Source organism: Erinaceus europaeus, chromosome 8, assembly GCF_950295315.1.
Source record: "Erinaceus europaeus chromosome 8, mEriEur2.1, whole genome shotgun sequence".
Classification (NCBI taxonomy): Eukaryota; Metazoa; Chordata; class Mammalia; order Eulipotyphla; family Erinaceidae; genus Erinaceus; species Erinaceus europaeus.
The window spans coordinates 29,105,930-29,127,455 of record NC_080169.1 but is presented as its reverse complement, the minus strand read 5'-3'; the positions used below and the strand labels follow the sequence as shown (position 1 = coordinate 29,127,455).

The following is a 21,526-nucleotide window of genomic DNA, read 5'->3' as shown; positions in this document are numbered from 1 at the left end:
CACAGGAAAAACCATAGCCTCCACCCCACCAAATTAGAAAACCAGACACATTGGAACTCACTACTTACCAAGAGCAAAACCCACTGCTGCAACTAGTGTGAATAAGTACACACACAAATTGTAATTCTCAAATTGCTGAAGGACCCATGTAGACAAAATCTATAGGGAACCCAATCTTAGGAGAACACCCATACTCCCAAGAATTGAGCCTGCAAAAATTCCATTAGCTTCTCAAAGTGAACACTATAGAAAAATTCCTTAGTACTTTCAGCAGGGGGAGAAAAATGTAATTATACTGGAATACACAGAGAATTCTGCTCTCGACGGTAGGGACAGCCCCAGTCTCCGAAGGGAGGTTGGGGTATCCTGCCCTGCCACTCAAGGAAGACAGGTCCTGAAATGAGTGCACCCTACAAAGTTCCCAGCTGTGACCAGGAGCTGCGAGCTCAGACCAATAGGGATTCAGGTGGATGGAGGTAAATAGTCAATTTTATCCACAGAATTTTTTTTCCAAGAATGGGAGCTACTCTCTGCCCTAATTCAACTTTCTAGCCCTTTTCTCTACTCCGACACCATTTTCTCAGACAATATTTTTATCCAACTTCAGGGTAGCTATCAAACTCAAGTAAAAACTACCATAGTTCTGTGTCCCTAGGAACATGCCAAAAATAGACTTCCTAGCTTTCCTCTACCCTAAGATCCCTAATCTCATCTGCTCTATTCCTACTTTTTTTTTTCCCTATCATTAAGCATTTTGTCTCAATTTATGTCCTGCCACCTTCCAGACACCAAGTTGCAGATGCTACCATGATTCCACCCTGACTTCTCTGGTAGACAGCCTCACCATTGTGTCCTGGAACCTCGCCTCTCCAGAGCTTTGGCCCACTGGGAAATGACAGAAATAGGCAGGGGTACAAATCAGCCTGCCAATGCCCACCCACATCCAGCAGAGAAGCAATTACAGAAGCCAGAACTCCTACCTTCTGCACTCCAAAAACAACCTTGATCCATACTCCCACCTGGGGAGAAGTGATAGGAAGAAGATAAGAAAGTTCTGAACTCCAGCTCCATCAGCACCCAGAGAGAGAGGAGGAAAAGGAGAGAGACATATAGAGGTGGTAATGGTCTCACGAGTGGCTTAGAGAGGAAGAGAGGATTGGATCAAGAAGAAAAATGGGGCAATTATGTATAAATGTAGACAGACAGTTGTAGAGATGATGGTTGGTCCACGTCTACAACCTTAGGGGAACTGGGGTGGCTTGCAGTGGGGAGACTGAAGATTCAGAACTCTGTTGGTAGGAATGGTGTGGATTTATACCCCTGTTGACATGTACTTTTGTAAATCAATATTAAATCATTAATAAAATTTTAAAAGTAAACATAATAATTCTGCCCTCCTGGGGAAGAGAAGTGGTGTTTTCAGGTGTTTGTCCTTTTCTCCATCCCCCTCCTCAATTTCTCTCTGTCTCTATCCAATAAATAAAACATTAAAAAAAAAAAAAGGAGAAGAGGAAAAGGAAAAGAAGGAAGAAATTTAGTTTGGAAGAAAACTAGAGGGGGCTGGGTTGTAGAACACCCAATTAAGCACACATAATACTATGCACAAGGGCCGGCAAGGACCCAGGTTCAAACCACTGGTCCCCTTCTACATGGAGGACACTTCACAAGCTGTAAAGCAGGTCTATGGGTGTCTTTCTCTCCTCATCTATCTACTCTTGCCTCGTAATTTCTCTCTGTCCTATCAAATAAATGGGGGGAGAGGAAAATAAATGGCCACCAGGAGCCATGGATTCACAGCACTAGCTGCAAGCCCCAGCAATAACCCTGAAAACAAACAAACAAACAAAAATCAGCTAGGAGAATTTGAGATAGAATTTTGTTCTGGCTAAGCGTGCACATTATGGTGTGCAAGGACCTGGGTTCAAGCTCCTGGTCCTTTGAGTGGTAAAGCAGGACTGCAGGTGTCTCTCTCTTTCCCTCCCTATCTCCCTCTCCCTTCTCAATTTCTCTGACTCTATCCAATAATAAATAAAAGAAAAAGAAAGTTAAAAAAAAACATGTTCTAAGACTATTTTACCAGTGTTTCACCAACCTGAGTTTCAACTGAGCTTAACAAATCTGGGGGAAGGTAAATATTCAAACCTGGAAAGCTGAGATTATTTGTGATAGTCTCAGCCCAAGAGCACGGGTTCAAAAAATAAATCATAATATAGAAAATTTTCCTTCTTTTTTTTAAAGGTTTTTTTTAAAGATTTTTTATTATTTATTTATTGAATAAAAAGGAAACAGGGTGATAGAAAAAGAGACACCTGCAGCATTGCTTCACCACTTGTGAAGCTTTCCCCCTGCAGATGGGGACCACAGAGCTTGAACTTAGGTCCTTGCACTTGATGGTGCACCTGGTTAAGTGGCCTAATGTTTTCCTTTCTCACGCCCCTACCTTATGACCACACAGAGTTCCCATGTGATCACATGGTGTTCCAGTAAAAAAAACTGAGTCTCTGATCCTCTTTAAGAGTCTCTATGGAAATCAAAGACAAGGGAAACAAAGATAAAGATAGGAGAGATTATTTTAGCCCTTGACACTGAAGATCTATAGCAGATAGTAAATACAAGCTAACTTCTTGCCAAATAAACATAAAATCTCGCATAATAACCTATTAACCACAATCCTCTTTAATATGTCATGTGCAGCTAGCAACAACAACAACAAAAAAAAAAAATACAAGCTATGCTAATAGGCAAAAAAAATGTAGTCTGAAGAGTCAAAAGATGTGTTAGGGTCAGGCCCAAATATAATAGGTTTTGCAAGGCATTTTAAATAACTGGTTACATACTAAGGACTCTACTAGAAAAGGTGGACAGCATGCAAGAGAAGATGTTTAAGTAGAGCAATACAAACACTAAGTTGAATCAAAAGGCAAGAATACAATCAAAAACACTGTAACAGAAAGGGTAATGTATTTGCTGATGTGTAACAAACTTCCCTCAAAAAGTAAGACTTAATATTTACTATCTCCGTGTTTCTGTGGGTCAGAAATCCAAGTACAGGTTAGCTGACTTTGCTAATTTAGTCTCTTTGAAGCCCAGTGAAAGTGTTCACAAGGGTTCATCTCAAGATTCAAGTGGAAAAGAATCTATTTCCAAGAACATTCATGTGGCTATTGGTAAAATTCAGTTTCCACTGGCACTTTCATTCTTTGCTATCTACCCTTTCTATCTTGCCAAGTGGCTCTCTTCCTAGGGCAACTCCTAACATAGCAACTTGCTTCAATCAGGACAACTAAGTGAGAAGAAACAGAAACAAAAAGAGAAGCTGAGCAAGACAGAGGTCAGTCCTTTTTAGTCTAATATTAAAAAGGTTATATAGGGGGTCAGGCGGTAGCGCAGTGGGTTAAGCGCACGTGGCACAAAGCGCCAAGGACCGGCATAAGGACCTCGGTTCCAGCCCCCGGCTCCCCACCTGCAGGGGAGTCACTTCACAAGCGGTGAAGCAGGTCTGCAGGTGTCTGTCTTTCTCTCCCCCTCTGTCTTCCCCTCCAGGTGTCTGTCTTTCTCTCCCCCTCTGTCTTCCCCTCCTCTCTCCATTTCTCTCTGTCCTATTCAACAACAAATGACATCAACAATCAACAACAATAACCACAAGGCTACAACAAGGGCAGCAAAAGGGGAAAAAAATGGCCTCCAGGAGCAGTGGATTCATGATGCAGGCACTGAACCCCAGCAATAACCCTGGAGGCAAAAAAAAAAAGGTTATATAATCACTTTTACTATAATTGATTCATTTTTGTTTAAAGATTTCATTCCTTATCTTGGGAAGGCAAAAAAAAAAAAAAAAAGGAAAAAAGAAACAACTTACAGAAATGAAGTTCCAGAATACACTACAGGTTTTTATTTATTTATTTATTTACTTATTAATGAGAAAGAGAAAAATAAAGACATCTTTCTGGTACATGTGCTGCCAGGGATTGAACTCAGGACCTCATGCTTGAGAATCCAATGCTGTATCCACTGTGCCACCTCCCAGACCACTACTTATTTATTCATTTATGTATTTATTATTTTTATTTTACCAGAGTACCCTAGCTGATGGTCGTGCAGGGAATTAAACCTGTTATCATTCTTTTATTTATTTTTTCTATCAGAGCACTGAGCAGCTCTGGTTTACAGTTCTTCTTCTTCTAGCATTTGCCCTTCTTCCGTAGCCAGTCAACAGCGTCGGGTTGAGCCTGATGTAAAGTTTCGAAACCTCCTTTGAATCTGGAGAGGTGGCAGTCGTTGACTATGTGGGTCATGAACTTAGATGATGCCGCATCCCGACGATTATGTGGCGGGGCGATGTTGCTAAGAACTGGCAGCCATGGAACCGGGGTTCCATACTGGGGCACAGTATTCTGCAGTGGAATAGCATAATGCCAGAGATGATGATCGTAGTGTGGAAGCGCTCGCGCCCCATGAGGAGCTGGCCAGTCTTGGTTTACAGTAATGTGGGGGGATTGAACCTGGGACTTCAGAGCTTCAGGCAGGAGAGTCTCTTTGCATAACTGTTATGCAAACTGTTATGGAAACACAAAGACATGTCTCTGATATCTGATTACTGTAAAAAATGGCAACTAATCCCTAGCACTGCAAAAACGGTATCATCTGTTTTCCATCTACACCATGCCTCGGCCTCGAGTGAGCTTAATGTGCAGCTTGGCGATACAAGAATCCGGCATGAAGCCCAGCCAGTCTATCTTGGCGTTTTTTTTCCTTTTTTTTTTTTACGCTCGACCAGACCTGCCAATATACGCGGATATCTTCGCCCACCCTGTCCAACACTTGACGTCTCGTCACCCAATCTGGTCCCCTACGCCTACACTGAACTTCTCTGTTCCAGTCTCTTGGAAACAGAGTTGGCAGTCAGCTGAGGTAAAGAACAAACACCTCATCACAGACCCCTGCAAGCGTCAACCCGGCTTTGACCTAGCATGTTATGATTGGGCCCTCCTCAATCACTATGGAACAGGCCATGGCCGGTGCACTGCTATGTTCCATCGCTGGGGAGCCAGAGACGACCCAAACTGCCCCTGCGGCTACTGACAGACTATGACCCACATAGTCAACGACTGCCACCTCTCCAGATTCAAAGGAGGTCTCGAAACTTTACATCAGGCTCAACCTGATGCTGTTGACTGGCTACGGAAGAAGGGCAAACGCTAGAAGAAGAAGACTGTTATGCTATCTCCTACCACCCCCCCCCCCAGTTTTTTTGTTTGTTTTTACCAGAGTACTGATGAGCTCTGGTTTATGGTGGTGCAGGGCACTGAACCTGAGACTTCAAAGCCTCAGGCATGGCAGTCTGTTTGCATAACCATATGCTATCTACCTCTGCCCACCCCCTACAGTTTTTACACAGTTCACCTCCACTTTAGAGCTGGCATGTTAGGAAGAAACACTTCAAAGCCTAGTGACATCTTGATCTGTTGTACTTAACCTCCTTTCCTTAGATCTAGCAGAATTCTTTCTTGTGAAATAGTTTATAAAGTGGTCTGGGAGGTCCAAGTTGCAGGCACTATCATGAGGTCAACCTGAGTTCCCTGGGCAGTCACCCTCACCATTGTGTCCTGGAACCTCACCTCTGCAAAGCCCTGCCCTACTAGGGAAAGGTAGAGACAGGCTGGGGGTATGGATCGACCTGTCAACGCCCATAGCTAGCAGAGAAGCAATTATAGAAACCAGAATTCCCACCTTCTGCACCCCTCAAAGTTTTTTTGACCCATACTCCCAGTGGAGGAGAAATAATAAGGGAAAGATGACTAGCTCTGAACTCCCAACTCCATCAGGATCCAGAGAGAGAAGAGGGAGGGACATTTGGATGTAGTAATAGGTGACTTGGAAAGAAAAAGATGGGATCATAGTGGGGGGGGGCAGGGTAAATATTCACAAATATAGACAGATAATTATAAAAATAAGTTAACCCATATCTGCAACCTTAAGAGAACTGCTGTAACTTACAGTGGAGGGATTGGGGACTCAGAACTCTGGTGGTAGGAACAGTGCAGAGTTGTACCTGTTATCTTGTAATTTTGTAAATCAATATTAGATCACTAATAAAATAAAATAAAGTGGTCCAGGAGGTGGCACAGTAGATAAAGCATTGGACTTACAGCCATGAGGTCTCCAGTTTGATCCCCAGCATCACATATGCCAGAGTCTGATTCTCTCCCCACCAAAGCTCTAGCCAAAGCACTACCTCCTAGGTTACTATGTCTCATCAATTATTACGCACAATCTGGAAATCTTTTAGCTTAGTTAAATAGGATTAGCAAAGTATGATAATGTAAGAGGTCACCTTTTAGCTTAATTACTGTAAGATGCAAAATACGATAATTTAAACGAGCAACAGGAAAAATAGATTCTTGAATACTCATTCTCTACCAATCAGCTATAAAAACACAAGAATTCTCATATACAGAATACAATGAATCCACTCCCAGTGATACAATTCTCAAATCTCATCTAAGTATTCCATCCAGGTAAAAGTTCAGGAATTCTGAAGAATATTCACCTCCTAATCTTGTCAGAAGAAAACAAACCCTAAAAACAAAAGCAAAAGACCCTAAGACTGAAGCAGCGCTAAGGTTACCAAAGGGAGGGGAGGGTGGAGAAAACTCAGGGACTTGGGGGTAGAGAGACTGACACTCTGTTGGTGGTGGGCTTGGTGTGGCAACAGACATTTGAGAAGAGGTGAACTACATCACCTAAAACACCTTGTAAACCAGTTCTACTTAAGTGATGAGATAGCAGGCACATTAAAAGCCAGTACACAGTCCTACAGGTCATGGAAAATGAAAATAAAAGTTGTACTTCTGGGAGTTATGGCAATTAAATGAATAAAGTGCCGTGTCACTTTGAACAATCTTACTCTCACATTACCTTCTCCCGGAATTTTTTAGTATCAAGTTCTGGGATATACTTTCATCAATAATTAGGACTAATAAAGAAAAATGCTCATGTTACTCTGGTGTGGGTGGGAGGGTCCAGGTCCTGGAACAGGATGGCAGAGGAGCTAGTGGGGGTTGTATTGTTACGTGGAAAACTGGGAAATGTTATGTATGCACAAACTATTGTACTTACTGTTGACTGTAAAACATTAATCCCCCAATAAAGAAATAAAAAAGAAAAAAGCTCATTATAAGTTAAAGTTCACAAAACATCTTACACTTATTACATACAATCCTAGTTTACTCATTAAGGATCCACTGTATCTTAGGTCCTGTACTAGTTTCTGAAATACAGTCTTGTCTATCTACATAGCTTATACTTTAAAGAGATGATTTATTTATATAATACATAAAGTCAAGTAGGTAAAAGGGAAGTGAGGATAAAGAATATAATACATAAAGTCAAGTGAGGATAAAGGATGATGGATAACAAAAAAGGTGAGGTTTACTATTTTATTTCACAGTGATCAGAGCAGCCCTCTCTATCAAAATATCTGAGCAGGAATTATCAATAGAATAAAGACAAAAACCCAAGTATGCAGCTATATGGGAGAGCAACTCCTGTAAAGACTGACTAACCCAGATTACAAATAAAAAACAAGGGAGTTGGGTGGTAGCTCAGCAGGTTAAGCGCATGTGGCGCAAAGCGCAATGACCAGCATAAGGATCTCGGTTCAAGCCCCCAGCTCCCCACCTGTAGGAGAGTCGCTTCACAGGCCAGGCAGTGAAGCAGGTCTGCAGGTGTCTTTCTCTCCCCATCTTCCCCTCCTCTCTCCATTTCTCTCTGTCCTATCTAACAATAACATCAATAATAACAACAATAAAACAACAAGGGCAACAAAAGGGAATAAATGAATAAATATTTTTTAAAAATCTAGTTCAGAGGAAGAGGAGAAAAATGAACACATGCCATAGCTTCACATTCTCAGTACCTGGGAATTCTTAATTGGGGGGGGGGGGGGGGTTTGTCCAAAACACTAAGGGGAAAGAAGAGCCACAATCTTACTAGGGAATTTAAAAACTGTTTTTCTTTTTTTTAAAAAAAAAAATTTTATTAATAATTCATTACAAGATTATATCACACCCACCTCCCAAAGGATACCCACTAGAATTCTCACAAGTATTAGTTTGCTTCTATTTTGTTTGGATTTTTTTTTGGGGGGGGGCAAGTTCATGTAAATCACATCTCTAGATTCCACATGAGTGAAACCATCTGGGAGTTGTCTTTCATGGCTTCACTTATTTTGCTAAACATAATCACCTCCATTTCCATCCATTTGGTCCCAAAGGATACAGTACCATCTTTTTTGATTGTAGAGTAGTACTCCATGGAATAGATATCCCTTAACTTCTTTAGCCAGTTATCTGATGATAGGCATTTAGGTTGATTCTGCTCTTTGGCTATTGTGAATAATGCAGCTATGAACATAGAGGCGCATTTGTCCCTTCTAATTAGTGCTTGAGTATCCACTGGATATATGCCTAACAGTGGTAATTCCATTTTCTTCCAAAAGGGCTGTTTCATAAAAACTGCCGTGTTTTTTTTTTTTTTTTTAACAAAATGACACATGCTTAGATTCACAAAGATGTCAACACAATTACATTATTTACCAAATGGTTTTCTTAAAGAATTTCACTTTAAAATCCCCTTATGCAGTAAGCCTCCTTCGTAGTCATCTACAAGTCCATGGCAAAAATAACAAATGAAAAAGCAGACTTAAAACAAGGAAGAAATTTTTGGTAACAGCACCAGTCATTTGAAATTACATTCATGACCAATCTCTATCCATTTAGATAGTGGGTGCTTGAACACTCAACATTTTTTCAAGCCTACTCCCCCCTAAATTATTTTTAAATCCTCAAATTACAAGGAGCTATTTTGTTAGAATTATGGAAAAGTGACATAATAGAAAAAAAGGTTTCACACACAGGTAGAGGCCCCCCAGAAAACCAGATTTAGAAACAAAAAGTAGTTCCCATTAGCTGTCTTTTGTATTAGAAAACAGGAAAACTGCTATTCTGTCTAGTGCATGGGTTCTTGCCTACCCAACTCTGGTTTCTGAACACCAAGGAAAATCTTATGCTCACATTAGACATAGCTTCCCAATGCCATTCTCAACCTCAACCAAGTAAGAGTCACAGAACATCAATCTCTTCCCATCAGAATTTCCTTTTAACTCACTGAAAGAACTCAAAAACTGAATTTGTAAACTTTTACCACCTCAGAACATTCCAGAGAATTATTCACTGCAAAAGAAAGCCAGGATCCATTTGTTAAGTTTAAGAATAACCAGGAAAAGACTTGGAAATTTTAAAATTCTTCCTTAGGATTTATCCATTTTTGAGAGACCAGAGCACCACTCTGCCACATATGCAGTGCTGGGGATCAACCTTAGGGATTCATACTTGCCTAGTCCTATATTCTATCCCAAGTCACTTTGACTTTCTGGCTCTCAATCTTTGGGAGGTTGTTACTGATAGTAACCTTGCTTTATTAAATGAGGTGCTAAGGAATGAACCTATGGCCGTGTTGTCTGTTTATTTTAATTGAGAAGCAAAAGGAGAGAAAAAAAAAAACCACAGCACCAAAGCTCCCTTCAATGTAGTAGAGGCCAGGCTCAAACTTGGGTCTCATACATTGCAAAGCAACACACTATCCAAGTGAGCTATTTTACCAGCCTCCCTGGTCCAATATTTATTCTGTATTTTTTATAAAGAAATATACTTTATTATTATTATTGTATAGAGACAAAAGAAATTGAGAGGGGTTGGGGGAGATAGAGAGGGAGAGAGACAGAGAATCCTGCTTCACCACTTATGAAGCTTTCCCAAGGTGGGGACCAGATGCTTGAACCTTGGTCCTTGTGCACTGTAATATGTGCGCTTAACCAGGTGCGCCACGCCACTGCCTGACCCTATTATTCTGTATTGAAATCCTCAAATCCTCTGGGGCCTCAGACATGAGTCTCTTTGCATAACCATTATACTACCTACCCCTGCTGCCCTTCAAATTTCTTAAAATGGCATCTGGGTTAATACAATGAAATCTGCTATAAAAAAAAAAAAGTATGAAAAGGCTAGTTTTTACTTAACATATTGTCTTATTACACGGTCAATTAAAAAAGGCTTCAAGACATGACATTGTTAAGAAACATTTATTTCAATACAGTCTGTCATAAATAAATCCAGAGAGGTTCCACTCTGCCACAGACGAATCTGTGAAGTAAGAGCCCTGTGCCATCCAACTGGCGAATGTCTGAACGAGGTTCCATCTCTTATCCCAGCCAGAGAGCACACCTTCCATGTTGTTCTTGTTCACTGACTGCTTCCAAATCCAGATGATCAAATAGTCCTTTATCCCCAAAGCAAGCTAAAATGTTTGTGAAGAGGAGAAATCAATTAAACCCCCAAAATAAAAACCTCCTAAACATAACTTAAGAACTACAAGAATTTTTATATTCATGTTTGTGTTTATTCACCTATCAAATTCAATTATTAGACTCAATCACACTGAGGAAAAAAAAACACAGAATCACATTTAAAGTAATACAGTGCTTTAGCTTTGAGTATAATTAGTGTATAAACGAAAAGGAAAATGCACATTAATGAAATGAGAGCAAAAGACAAAAGTTTGTAACATAAGAAAGAATAGTGAAACAAGAAAATTCATGCCATTAAATGCAAGCCATTAACATTACTAAAAATAACATTTACTGAATGGATCACCCTGAATGAAAAAGATATTAAGTGCTTTCTGTGGGTCAACACTGTATGGACAGCTAATCACAACTCCCAATTTAACGATGTGGAAACCAAGGCTTTAATATGGTTGCCTACCCATAGTCCCAGAGTATGACCCAAGTGCTTTTAACCATTAGCCCATGAACCCAGAAATAATAGCCTTCATTTCCCATTCAACTAGTTCTTAACTACTAGTTCTAGCTACTAATTAGTCCAAACCCCCAAATCAATTGTTGACTAAGCAACAGCATTTAGAGAGAAAAGATGATTTTTTTTTTCTAAGCTCTGCTATGATAAATGTAGTCACATGTCAACACATATAAAACTACAATACAAACTGACAATTTGAGTACTTTGTCAAGTTTACTTTTTTCAAAGTATTTTCCTTTTGCCTAGGGAAAAGACCAAGATGCATGTTTCCAAATTTTCAGAAGCAATATTAAAATCTCATATTAAACCCCAAACATTTTGCATACAACAATAACTCATCCACTAAAGCCTCAATGATACAAGCATCCAGAATAAAGAGGAAAACTTACTGTGTTCCTTGGTTTAAACAGGTAATGGGGAGAATGATTTTCTAGAGTTTTCATATATTTTGCTAAATAATGTTTTACTAAGGCACTGCCCTTCGTTAACTAAAGCAATGCACTTTGAATAGGCACTCGTACTAGTTTCAACAACTGCTGACCATGTCCCACCACGGGCAAAACAGCACTGTGACAAATGTGGTCGAGATTCCAAGGAATCCACAATTTAGCAAAGGAAACAAATCATTAGCTAAATTGTTTGGAAAAGTTTGTATAGATAAATGTGTATGCACATAATGTATTAACAAATAAAAATTGTGTATTAGTGAATTTTACATTAATAAATATCCATAGCAGATATAATTCTGGTTCTTTTCAGAGTACAGACTAAGCAGCCTATAAAGATTTCTTTATGTGGTCTGGAAGTTGCACAGTAGGGTACTGGACTCTCAAGCATGAGGTCCTGAGTTCAATCCCTGGTAGCACATGGGCCAGAGTGATGCCTGGATCTTTCTCTCTCCTCCTATCTTTCTCACGAATAAATTCTTTTAAAAAAATTCCCATAAGTAAGCGCAGGTGGCGCAAAGCACAAGGACCAGCATAAGGATCCCGGTTCGAACCCCGGCTCCCCACCTGCAGGGGAGTCGCTTCACAGGCGATGAAGCAGGTCTGCAGGTGTCTATCTTTCTCTCCCCCTCTCTGTCTTCCCCTCCTCTCTCCATTTCTCTCTGTCCTATCCAACAACGACGACAACAACAATAATAACTACAACAATAAAACAACAAGGGCAACAAAAGGGAATAAATAAATAAAATAAAATAAATATATTTAAAAAAAATTTTAAAAAAAAAATTCCCATAAGTTTCTCCAGAACAAACAAAATTATATATGAAATCCTAGAACAGTATAAGAAACTGAATTATTTCCTAAAACAATTACCCTTCAAAGGATATCAGAAGAGGCCCCTAATGACAGGAAAGAATGAGTAAATCAGCACCAGAAAGGAAAGAGGCAATAGGACTAGATAAAGAAATGGAAAAAACTAACACTGTGAAGCAGAGAGGGTGCTTTATCAAGTCTGCAATTTTAAAACATCAACTCTTAACAAGATAATTAAAGCCAAAAAGATATACATCAGAAGAGCACATCCTATTACCACGGATCCTAGATCACCTAAGGACACATAAAATGGTTGTTTTCCCAGCATGTAAGTTCAGTCTAAAAAGTGTACCACAAGATGCAATGATAGGTAGATTACAGAAACACTGACAGGTTAGGGCACCTAAGCTAAGGTATTTACAAGACAAATATAAAAACAAACAATGAATGTATTGCAAAGCTGTTAATGACAAACAAAAGAATACTATAGTAAAAAAAAAAAAAAGTGGTTTTAGACAGGAGTGGAAAAGATTTGAGGAAGACATATGAAGGGTTTTTGCAGAAGGACGTTTCAAGAAGACACTGAAGGGAAGCAGCATTCCAGACTCAGGGAGTCTTATAAGCACACTAAGGCAGGAACAGCATGCAGCTGTCATGTAGCAAGAGCATTGCTCTTACAGAAGAGAGTAAAGAAGATGACTCAAAAGACTTAAAATTACTATTTACAATTTATTGTTCACATATTGCTTCATAAAGACTGATTAATGCTTCACATATAAAAGTTTTACTAAATCCTTATAGTAGCCTTACAAAATATTATTATGCCCAATTTAGAGACTTTCACCTTAGAAAGATTAATGGCTTTGGACTGAGACAGAATAATAGCTAGCTATGCAAAATGACTTTCATGCCTGTGGCTCTGAGTTCCCAGGTTCAATCCCCATACCCCCACAGAGTGGGGGTGAATAGTGAATAGCCAGAGGTGAATAGTGCTCTGATAAAAAAAAAAAAATATATATATATATATATAACTTTTTTATATATTTTATTTTCCCTTTTGTTGTCCTTATTGTTTTTATTGTTGTTTTAGTTATTACTGTTGTTTTGATGTCGTTGTTGTTGGATAGGACAGAGAGAAATGGAGAGAGGAGGGGAAGACAAAGAGGGGGAGAGAGAGAGAGACACTTGCAGGCCTGCTTCACCGCCTGTGAAGCGACTCCCCTGCAGGTGGGGAGCAGGGGACTCAAACCAGGATCCCTACACCGGTCCTTGCACTTTAAGCCATGTGCGCTTAACCCACTGCGCTACCGGCCCACTCCCGATAAAAGTATTTTAAAAAATTAAAAATTGGAAACAAAAGAAAAAAGAAACATAGATTAACAGCTTCTTGGGAACAATGTTTGGTAATAATTTCCACTGCTTGAAAAATATTCATAGTTTGGCTAGATAACCCCAGCCTTGATGTTCTCCTAAGATAAAATCTTTCTGATAAAATAACTGGCCACTCAGCTAGTAAGTAGCAGAGACATAACCTCAAGTTCCATTTCACAGAAAATCAACAGTTTAAGTTAAGAAAGAGGGGGGGGGGGGTTTGAGAAAAAAAAGGAACTTAGTAAAGATTTCTAAAAATAGTTTTAAGATGCCAAACCAAAGATTAAAAGGGAGCTGGGAGTAAAGGCCATTTGCTTAAGAACTTTATGGGGGAGGAGAAGGGAGAACAACTGCAGAAATGGACAGATTGAAGACAGATATGGTGAAAATCTAAAAAGCAACTTTTCTTTGAGAAAGGAGTCAACAAGGCAGAGTGGATGGGGAGAAAATGTTTATCAGATAACACTGTACTCTGGAAAAAGCCCAATGAAGAGCGTCATCTTCAAAAACCACTAATCTCACCTGCTCTGAAATGAAATTCAAGTGACAATTAAGAGACATTATATATAAAACATCAAAAAATAGTGACTAACACATTGTAGGTGAGAGTTAATATTACCACTATCTAGAAAAAAGTGGCTTTTAGTAGTTTGAAGAAACAGAAACCTCAGGATACTCAGTGAAGTCTATTAGGGGACGGAGAAGATAGCATAATGGCTATGCAAAAGTTTTTCATATCTGAGTCTCCATGTGCACGTGTGTATGAACACACAAGTGCATTAAGTTTTTTTGTTTGTTTCTGCCTCCAGGGTTACTGCTGAGGTTCAGTGTCTGCACTACAAACCCACTGCTCCTGGAGGCCATTTTTTTCCCTTTTGTTGCCCTTGTTGTTTATCACTGTTGTTGTTATTAGTATTGTTGTTGGATAAGACAGAGAAAAGACATCTGCAAACCTGCTGGTGTAAGGATCCCAGTTTGACGTGGGGACCTATGGGTGGGGGGTCGCAGGTCCCCACCTCAAACTGGGATCCTTACACCAGTCCTTGCGCTTTGAGCCATGTGTGCTTAACCCGCTGTGCTACCACCCGGCCCCCGTGCATTAAGTTTTTTTTTTTTTTTTTCCTCCTCCAGGGTTATTGCTGGGCTCGGTGCCTGCGCCATCAATCCACCGCTCCTGGAGGCCATTTTTCCTCCTTTTTGTTGCCCTTGTTGTAGCTTCGTTGTGGTTATTATTATTGCCCTTGTTGACGCAATTCGTTGTTGGATAGGACAGAGAGAAATGAAGAGAGGAGGGGAAGACAGAGAAGGGGAGAGAAAGACAGACACCTGCAAACCTGCTTCACCGCCTGTGAAGCGACTCCCCTGCAGGTGGGGAGCCGGGGGCTCGAACCGGGATCCTAACGCCGGTCCCTGCGCTTTGCGCCACATGCGCTTAACCCACTGCGCCACCGCCCGACCCCCGTGCATTAAGTTTTTACAAGCACTTAACTACCAGTGACAAAGTTAATCTGAAATTAAGAATTTGCCAATTTTTGTGGCATTTACTGAGCTATAAACATTCACACTGTTGACTAATTCCATGAAAATTTATAAGGAAATAAAAACCTAGAAAAATCTATGTGCAAAAAAATGTTCATTATTTTGTTTACATAGAATACAAAAAAATTGTATATCAAATAAAAAAATGAAAAATGTACAGGATATCAACAAAAATTCAGGTGAAGGAAACAAAATCTGGTGCCAGGCAGTGGCACACATGGTTAAGCACATACATTACTGCACAAGGATCCAGGTTCAAGGCCCTGGTTCCCAACAGCAGCGGAAAAGCTTCACAAGTGGTGAAGCAGGTTTGCAGGTGTCTTCCCCCCCACACAAAATTTCTCTCTATCCAACAAATAAATAAATAAATAAATAAAATCCTATGTACCCTTGTAAAGATGATATTAGTGGTTTATCTAAAAAAGGATGAAATGTTAATATGGAAAATTAAAAACAGTCCAACCTGGATCAGTGGGTAAGATAAGTCACCTGATACGGTGGCTATTCTGTCATGCCTGCAGCCCAGTTTAGAACAGGGTTCCAACTGCACAGGGAAAACCTTCAGTGCTGTTGTCTCTCCCTGCCTATTAAGTCATTCTATCTGAAAAAGCCAAGGCCAAGCAGTGTAGCCTCTGCAACAACAACAAAATTCAACTTTTACAGTGGTGAGATAAAAAAATTAGTTTACTTTTCTTTTTTTCCTAAGATTTACTTTAAAAGAAAGATCAGAGCACTGTCCAATGAATGAAAGTCCTGTGGCTCAAGAAACCACTGCCGTAGGCTCAAATTAATTGCTTTTCCCTTTAAAATATGCTTAAATGACATGATATGCACATAGTAAGGAGGAAAAAGAGAAAACAGTTAACTGGTAGCACAAGCTATACAAACTTGAAATTTCCCAACAGCAGTAAACTATACTGATTGGAGAAGCTCCATTACAATGCCTACCACCATTCTTTTGCTACCCGATGATTTAGCATTTATAATGTGAACATTTGCAAAGCTTATTTTTCAAGAGCAGTACCTTAAAACACTTGGTTCAGGCATTCCAGGATCTGCACCTCTCTTAAACCCTAGGAAGGAAGGGGAGAAAAAAAAAAAAAAAAAAAGTACTAATTAAAATCACGGCAGACAGAGTTTTACAATCAAGATTTTTCCTTTTAATGAGAGAAAGGTAGGACGGGGGAGACAGCATAATGGTTATGCAAACAGACTCTCATGCCTGAGGCTCCTAAATCCCAGGTTCAATCCCCCACACCCTCATAAACCAGAGCTGAGCAGTGCTCTGGTGTTTCTCTCTCAGTGTGTGTGTCTCTCTCTCTGCTTCTCTCTCAAAAAATAAAATAAATAAAAATAAAGTTAAAAAAATTAAAAAATAGAGAAAGGTAATGAAAAGCCAGAGTTAAAAAAAATAAAATAAAAAAGAAGGAAGGAAGGGAAGGAGGGAGGGAGGGAGGGAGGGAAAGGAAGAAGCCAGAGAAAGAAAAATCAAGGCAAAACAGTATCCCTATGTATACAACACTACTGGAAAAAGCAGGGAACATATAGAAGGTTAAGACTCAAAGGTCCTATTACCCTTTTTTTTTTTTTTTTAGCTGATAAAAGAATCCACTCCCAGCATTTGACATTTTACTATCCAAACTGGCCCTTCTACCATTAAATTAAATAGGAGTAGTGGGATGGCATCCAGGGGTTGGGAAGGAGGCTAACTGTAAAAGTAGACTGCCACAATTACTGCTCTAATCCTGTAATTTTTTTTTCAATTTATTTTGGAAAGGGATAGAAATTGAAAGGGAAGAGGGAGATAGGGAGAGACACCTGCAGCATTGGTTCACCACTTTAAACCCCCCCCACCCCCTCCCTGCAGGTGGGGAACCAGGACTTGAACCTACTATTATAATCTAAACCTATAACCTAAGCCAATACAATGTCACCAAAACCTGGGAGAATCTTTTTTTTTTTTTTTTTTTTAACAGAGCACTGATCAGCTCTGGGTTACAGTGGTACGGGGGGGTTGACCCTGAGACTTCCGAACCTCAGACATGAGTCTAACCATTATACTATCTACCCCCACCCTTTCTTTTTTCCTTTTAAATTTAATTCAGAATAAAAAAAAAAAAAAATGTAGAGGGGGGACGGGCGGCAGCGCAGCGGGTTAAGCGCACGTGGCGCAAAGCGCACGGACCTGTGTGTAAAGGATCCCGGTTCAAGCCCCTGACTCCCCACCTGCAGGGGAGTCGCTTCACAGGCGGTGAAGCAGGTCTGCAGGTATCTGTCTTCCTCTCCTCTCTCCATTTCTCTCTGCCCTATCCAACAACGAACGACATCAACAACAATAATAACCACAACACGGCTACAACAACAAGGGCAACAGAAGGAGGGGGTTAAAAAAAAGATGGCCTCGGGGAGCAGTGGATTCATGGTGCAGTCACTGAGCCCCAGCAATAACCCTGGAGGCAAAAAAGAAAAAAAAAAAAAGAAAAAATAGAGCCTGTACAGACAAGTATCACCAAGTTATCAATAGGTTTGCAACCTGAAATCAACAACTGAAGGCACCGTCAAAAGTGAATGCACTTGGGGCGGGTAGTGATGTACCTGGCAGAGTGAACATGTTACGATGCAGAGACCTGGCTGGATTCAAGTCCCCCTGGTCTCCACCTGCAGGAGGGAAGCATCAGTGGTCCAAATGTCTCTTTCTCCCTATCTCCCCCTTCCCTCTGTTTCTCTGCCTGTCTATTCAATAAATAAACAAAATACATTATTTTTTAAAGTGAATGCACTTCTTCTAGCGTTTGCCCTTCTTCCGTAGCCAGTCAACAGCGTCAGGTTGAAAGCTGTCAGGAGCTGCTTGTTGCTGGCTTTGAAAGTGACTGGGATCCATGTGGATTCAGTCGGCTAGGAAGGATCGTCAGTTTCCCCAATGAATGGGTACTCACGGGATGCACCACGAGAAGGTCGATCCAATGAATGCACTTAAGGCTTGGGAAACAGCAGTAATAGTTCAGGCAACACAGTTTCATGCCTCTTAGTCCTTAGTATCACCCAAAGCCAGAGCAGAGCAGTGCTCTGATAAAATAAAAATCCAACATAGTCTGTGACTCATAAATAAAGAGGAAGCGGCACCTTGCTAGATTTCTAGGATTTTAAAATGTGAAGTCGAGTCTTATGCAGGTAAAAATAAGGGGGCCAGGTGGTGATGCATCTGATTAAGCTCACACATCACAGTGCACAAAAACCAGATTCCAGCACCTGCAGGGGAAAAGCTTCACCAGTGGTGAAAAAGGGCTGCAGGTCCTTCTCTATTTCCAACTCACCCTCAATTTCCCTGATTCTATCCAATAATAAGTAAATAAAAACACTTTTAAAAAGGTAAAAATAACAAGCTGGGGTCCTTTTCCTTTCATTTGCCTGAACATGGCAACTAGATCATCAAAATAAGTCACGACCCAAAGCTACAATAAAAGGACCCACTGTGTTAGTCCTAATTGGAGCTATTTGCCTTAGCGCTTAACAAATCTTTTCTGTGCAACACAGGTGTATGGATCTTGACCCAGAGTGCTCGAGCTCCTTCCTACTTCCCCCAATTAACAGCTGCAAGGTCCTAACTAAACTATGACCCAGTCTCCTGACTAGTAAAATGAGAGTTACGGGGACCCGGCCGCAGTGCAGCTGCTGAAGCGCACACATTACAGTGCACAAGGTACCAGGTTCAAGACCCTGATCCCCAACTGGGGGAGGGGGAGGCCTCACAAGTGGTGAAGCAGGGCTGCGCTGCAGGTGTCTCTCTGTCTCTGTTCCTCTCCACCTCCCCTTTCACTCTCAATTTCTCTCTCTTCCCAATAAATAAATACATAATTTTTTTATTAAGAAAAAAAGTTTCTTTCAACGTTAAAAAAAAAACAGCAATGCTCTCTTGTTAATAAATATTTTAAAAAGTAAAATGAGACTTTTAGTTTAAAAAAAAAGGAAAGAAAGGAAGAAAGGAAGAAAGAAAGAAAGACCCAAGCCCTTCACTGCACAGGTGAGAAAAGCCAAGACACCCAACCACTGCAATCACAGCCTTGCTTCCAAGCAGCGCCATGACCGTGAAGAGCACGGGGCTCTTTCCACTTAGAAAAGGGGGGGGGGGGGTGACAAAATGTCCAGAGAACACACTTAGTGACAAAAAACGGCTCGAGGCAGCCGCCTGCCTTCACACGAGTGAAGGTTCTCGCACAATCCGGAAGAGGGGCCACCTCCACTGTACGGAGGTAAAGGAGAACGAAGAGGTTACGTTTTTCATAAAAATAATAAACTAAATTTAAAAAAAAAGTAAAAGGCAGGGGAGACAGCGAAATGGTGACGCAAACACCTTTCATGCCTGAGGCTCTGAGGTCCCAGGTTCAATCCCCCGGCACCAACATAAACCAAAGCTGAGCAGGGCTTTAGGAATAAAAAAAAATTGTTTTTAATTGGTCACACTGTGGAAGAGAATCAAAACTCGAGGTGAGGCTAGACCGACAGCCCTCGTCCAGCTCGGCGAGGATGCGGCGGCGTCGCTCGCCTCCCGCCCGGGAAAGCGCAACAGGCTCCGCTCCGCCCAGCCCCGCCCCCCCCGCCCCAGTTCTTCTCCCACTGACCCAAGTAAATCACGAGAGGAATAAAGCCCCAGCGGATGGCAAACTGGCCGCCCTTGAAGAGCTGCTGCAGCCTCTGCTTGGCCTCTTTGCTCAACTTCGCCATGGTCGCGGCAACGGCGGCGCGGGGGAAAGCAGCTACTGCGGTGGTCGCGTCGGAAATCCCGGCGGGGAGCGAAGTGCGCATGCGCCCCCCCTCCCCCGGCGACCTTTACGGCAAGAGTCGTGAGTGTCGTCAGCAGAGGTCGTAATTCTCCGCCTTTACACTACTCGCGTTGGCCCTGGGAGGCGCCTGCGTAGTTTGTTCTCCTGCGTCTGGAGGCCAAAGACGCTTTTCTCCTCACAAGCGAAGACTTTCCGGGTTTGCGTGATTGCGGTGTCTTAGAAGCAATGCTCTTATAGTGCAGTACAGAGCCCCGTTTCTCTCTCTTTTTAACATTTTTAAATTTTTGTATTGTATTTATTTATTGGACAGAGAGCCAGAAATCGAGAGGAGAAAGACGCCTGCAGCACGCCTCCACCACTCTCAGAGCTTTGCTGCTGCAGGTGGGGCCTGGGGTCTCTAACCAGCCTTGTGCATCGTAACGTGTGCGCTTAACCAGGTTCGCCACCACCCATCCCGCGCACACCCTTTCTCTTTCCACAATCTTACTCATTTTTTAAAATGTATCTTTTCTTTCTTTTTTTTAATATCTATTTATTTTGTTGCCTTTGTTGTTTTATTGTTGTTCTTACTGTTGTCATCATTCCTGGATAGAACAGAGAGAAGGGGAGAGAAAGACAGACACCTGCAGACCTGCTTCACCGCCTGTGAAGCGACTCCCCTGCAGGTGGGGAGCCGGGGGCTCGAACCGGGATCCTTTAGCCGGTCATTGCACTTTGCACCACCTGTGCTTAACCCGCTGCGCTACCGCCCAACTCCCAATCATACTCGTTTTTTAAAGTATCTTTATGTATTTATTGGATAGAGACAGCCACAACTTGAGAGGAGGGGGGAGATAGACAGAGAGACACCTGCAACCCTCTTCGCCATTTGTGAAGCTTTCCCCCTTGCAGGGTGGGGGAGGACTGGAGGCTCGAACCCCTGTCCTTGCGCATTGTAACATGTGCACTCAACCAGGTGAGCCACCACTTGGCCCCTAATCTTACTCATTTTTTTTGAAATGCATCTCCCAAGTACTCCTTGCCTAACATAGTGGGAACATTAACTCAAGTCCAGGCTTGATTATTGTTCCAACCTTTTTTTTTTTCCCCTAATTTACCATACGATTATGAGCAGGCTATTTAAATTCTCGCAGTATCTCTTTGTTTCTTCAAGACGAAGTTTGAACTGCAAAGGTTGTGAATTGATGGCTAGTAGAGTCCGTACCTATTTTCTCTTTGATGCCTATGTTTGGTTGTTGATAGTTTATTGCTGCTTCTTAAGTGTAAGACTGTTTTTGTTTTGTTTTGTTTTGCTGTTTAGAATAACATGCTTTCTGGTGATAAAAACAACAAAATAAAGAATCCAACCTATTAGAGTTGTATGTTGAGCAGCCTTCCACTCCTCAGTTATGCCCCAAAATTGGCAAGGGGGAGGGCGTGGGAGGGAGACATAAGGGACACACTCTTAGAATCTTATAAATCTTAAAAGTTTGCAGTCTTACGCTTACGCTGTTATAAAACACTGCAAAATCACTAATAGGGCGAAGAAAATAGCTCACTTGGATAGTGCTTTGCCATATGCATGACCCTGGTTGGTACCTGGTCCCCACTGTATTGAAGGAGGCTTTGGTGCTGTCATATGTATCTGTCTATGTATATGTATCTGTCTATGTATATGTATCTGTATCTGTCTCTGTCTCTGTCTATGTCTATGTATATA

General features: G+C 41.3%; 1 protein-coding gene across 1 annotated transcript; it reads right to left on the bottom strand.

The window, feature by feature from the left end:
- Positions 1–10,125: 10,125 nt before the first annotated feature.
- TOMM7 (translocase of outer mitochondrial membrane 7) lies at positions 10,126–19,864 on the bottom strand. Its single transcript, XM_060196103.1, has 3 exons — positions 19,666–19,864; positions 16,071–16,119; positions 10,126–10,356 (listed from the first exon to the last, which is right to left on the bottom strand). Exons 1-3 carry the CDS (start codon positions 19,847–19,849, stop codon positions 10,341–10,343), a joined length of 249 nt encoding a protein of 82 aa, XP_060052086.1. The 5' UTR covers positions 19,850–19,864; the 3' UTR covers positions 10,126–10,340.
- Positions 19,865–21,526: the final 1,662 nt, after the last annotated feature.

What these genes read in the sequence shown, in the direction of transcription:
- TOMM7 (XM_060196103.1), bottom strand. Translation starts at nt 19,849, where the DNA reads ATGCGCACTTCGCTCCCCGCCGGGATTTCCGACGCGACCACCGCAGTA. An exon ending in TCCTCTCGTGATTTACTTGG is followed by an intron (nt 16,120 to 19,665) that starts GTCAGTGGGAGA and finishes CTTCCTTCCTAG; the next exon opens with GGTTTAAGAGAGGTGCAGAT.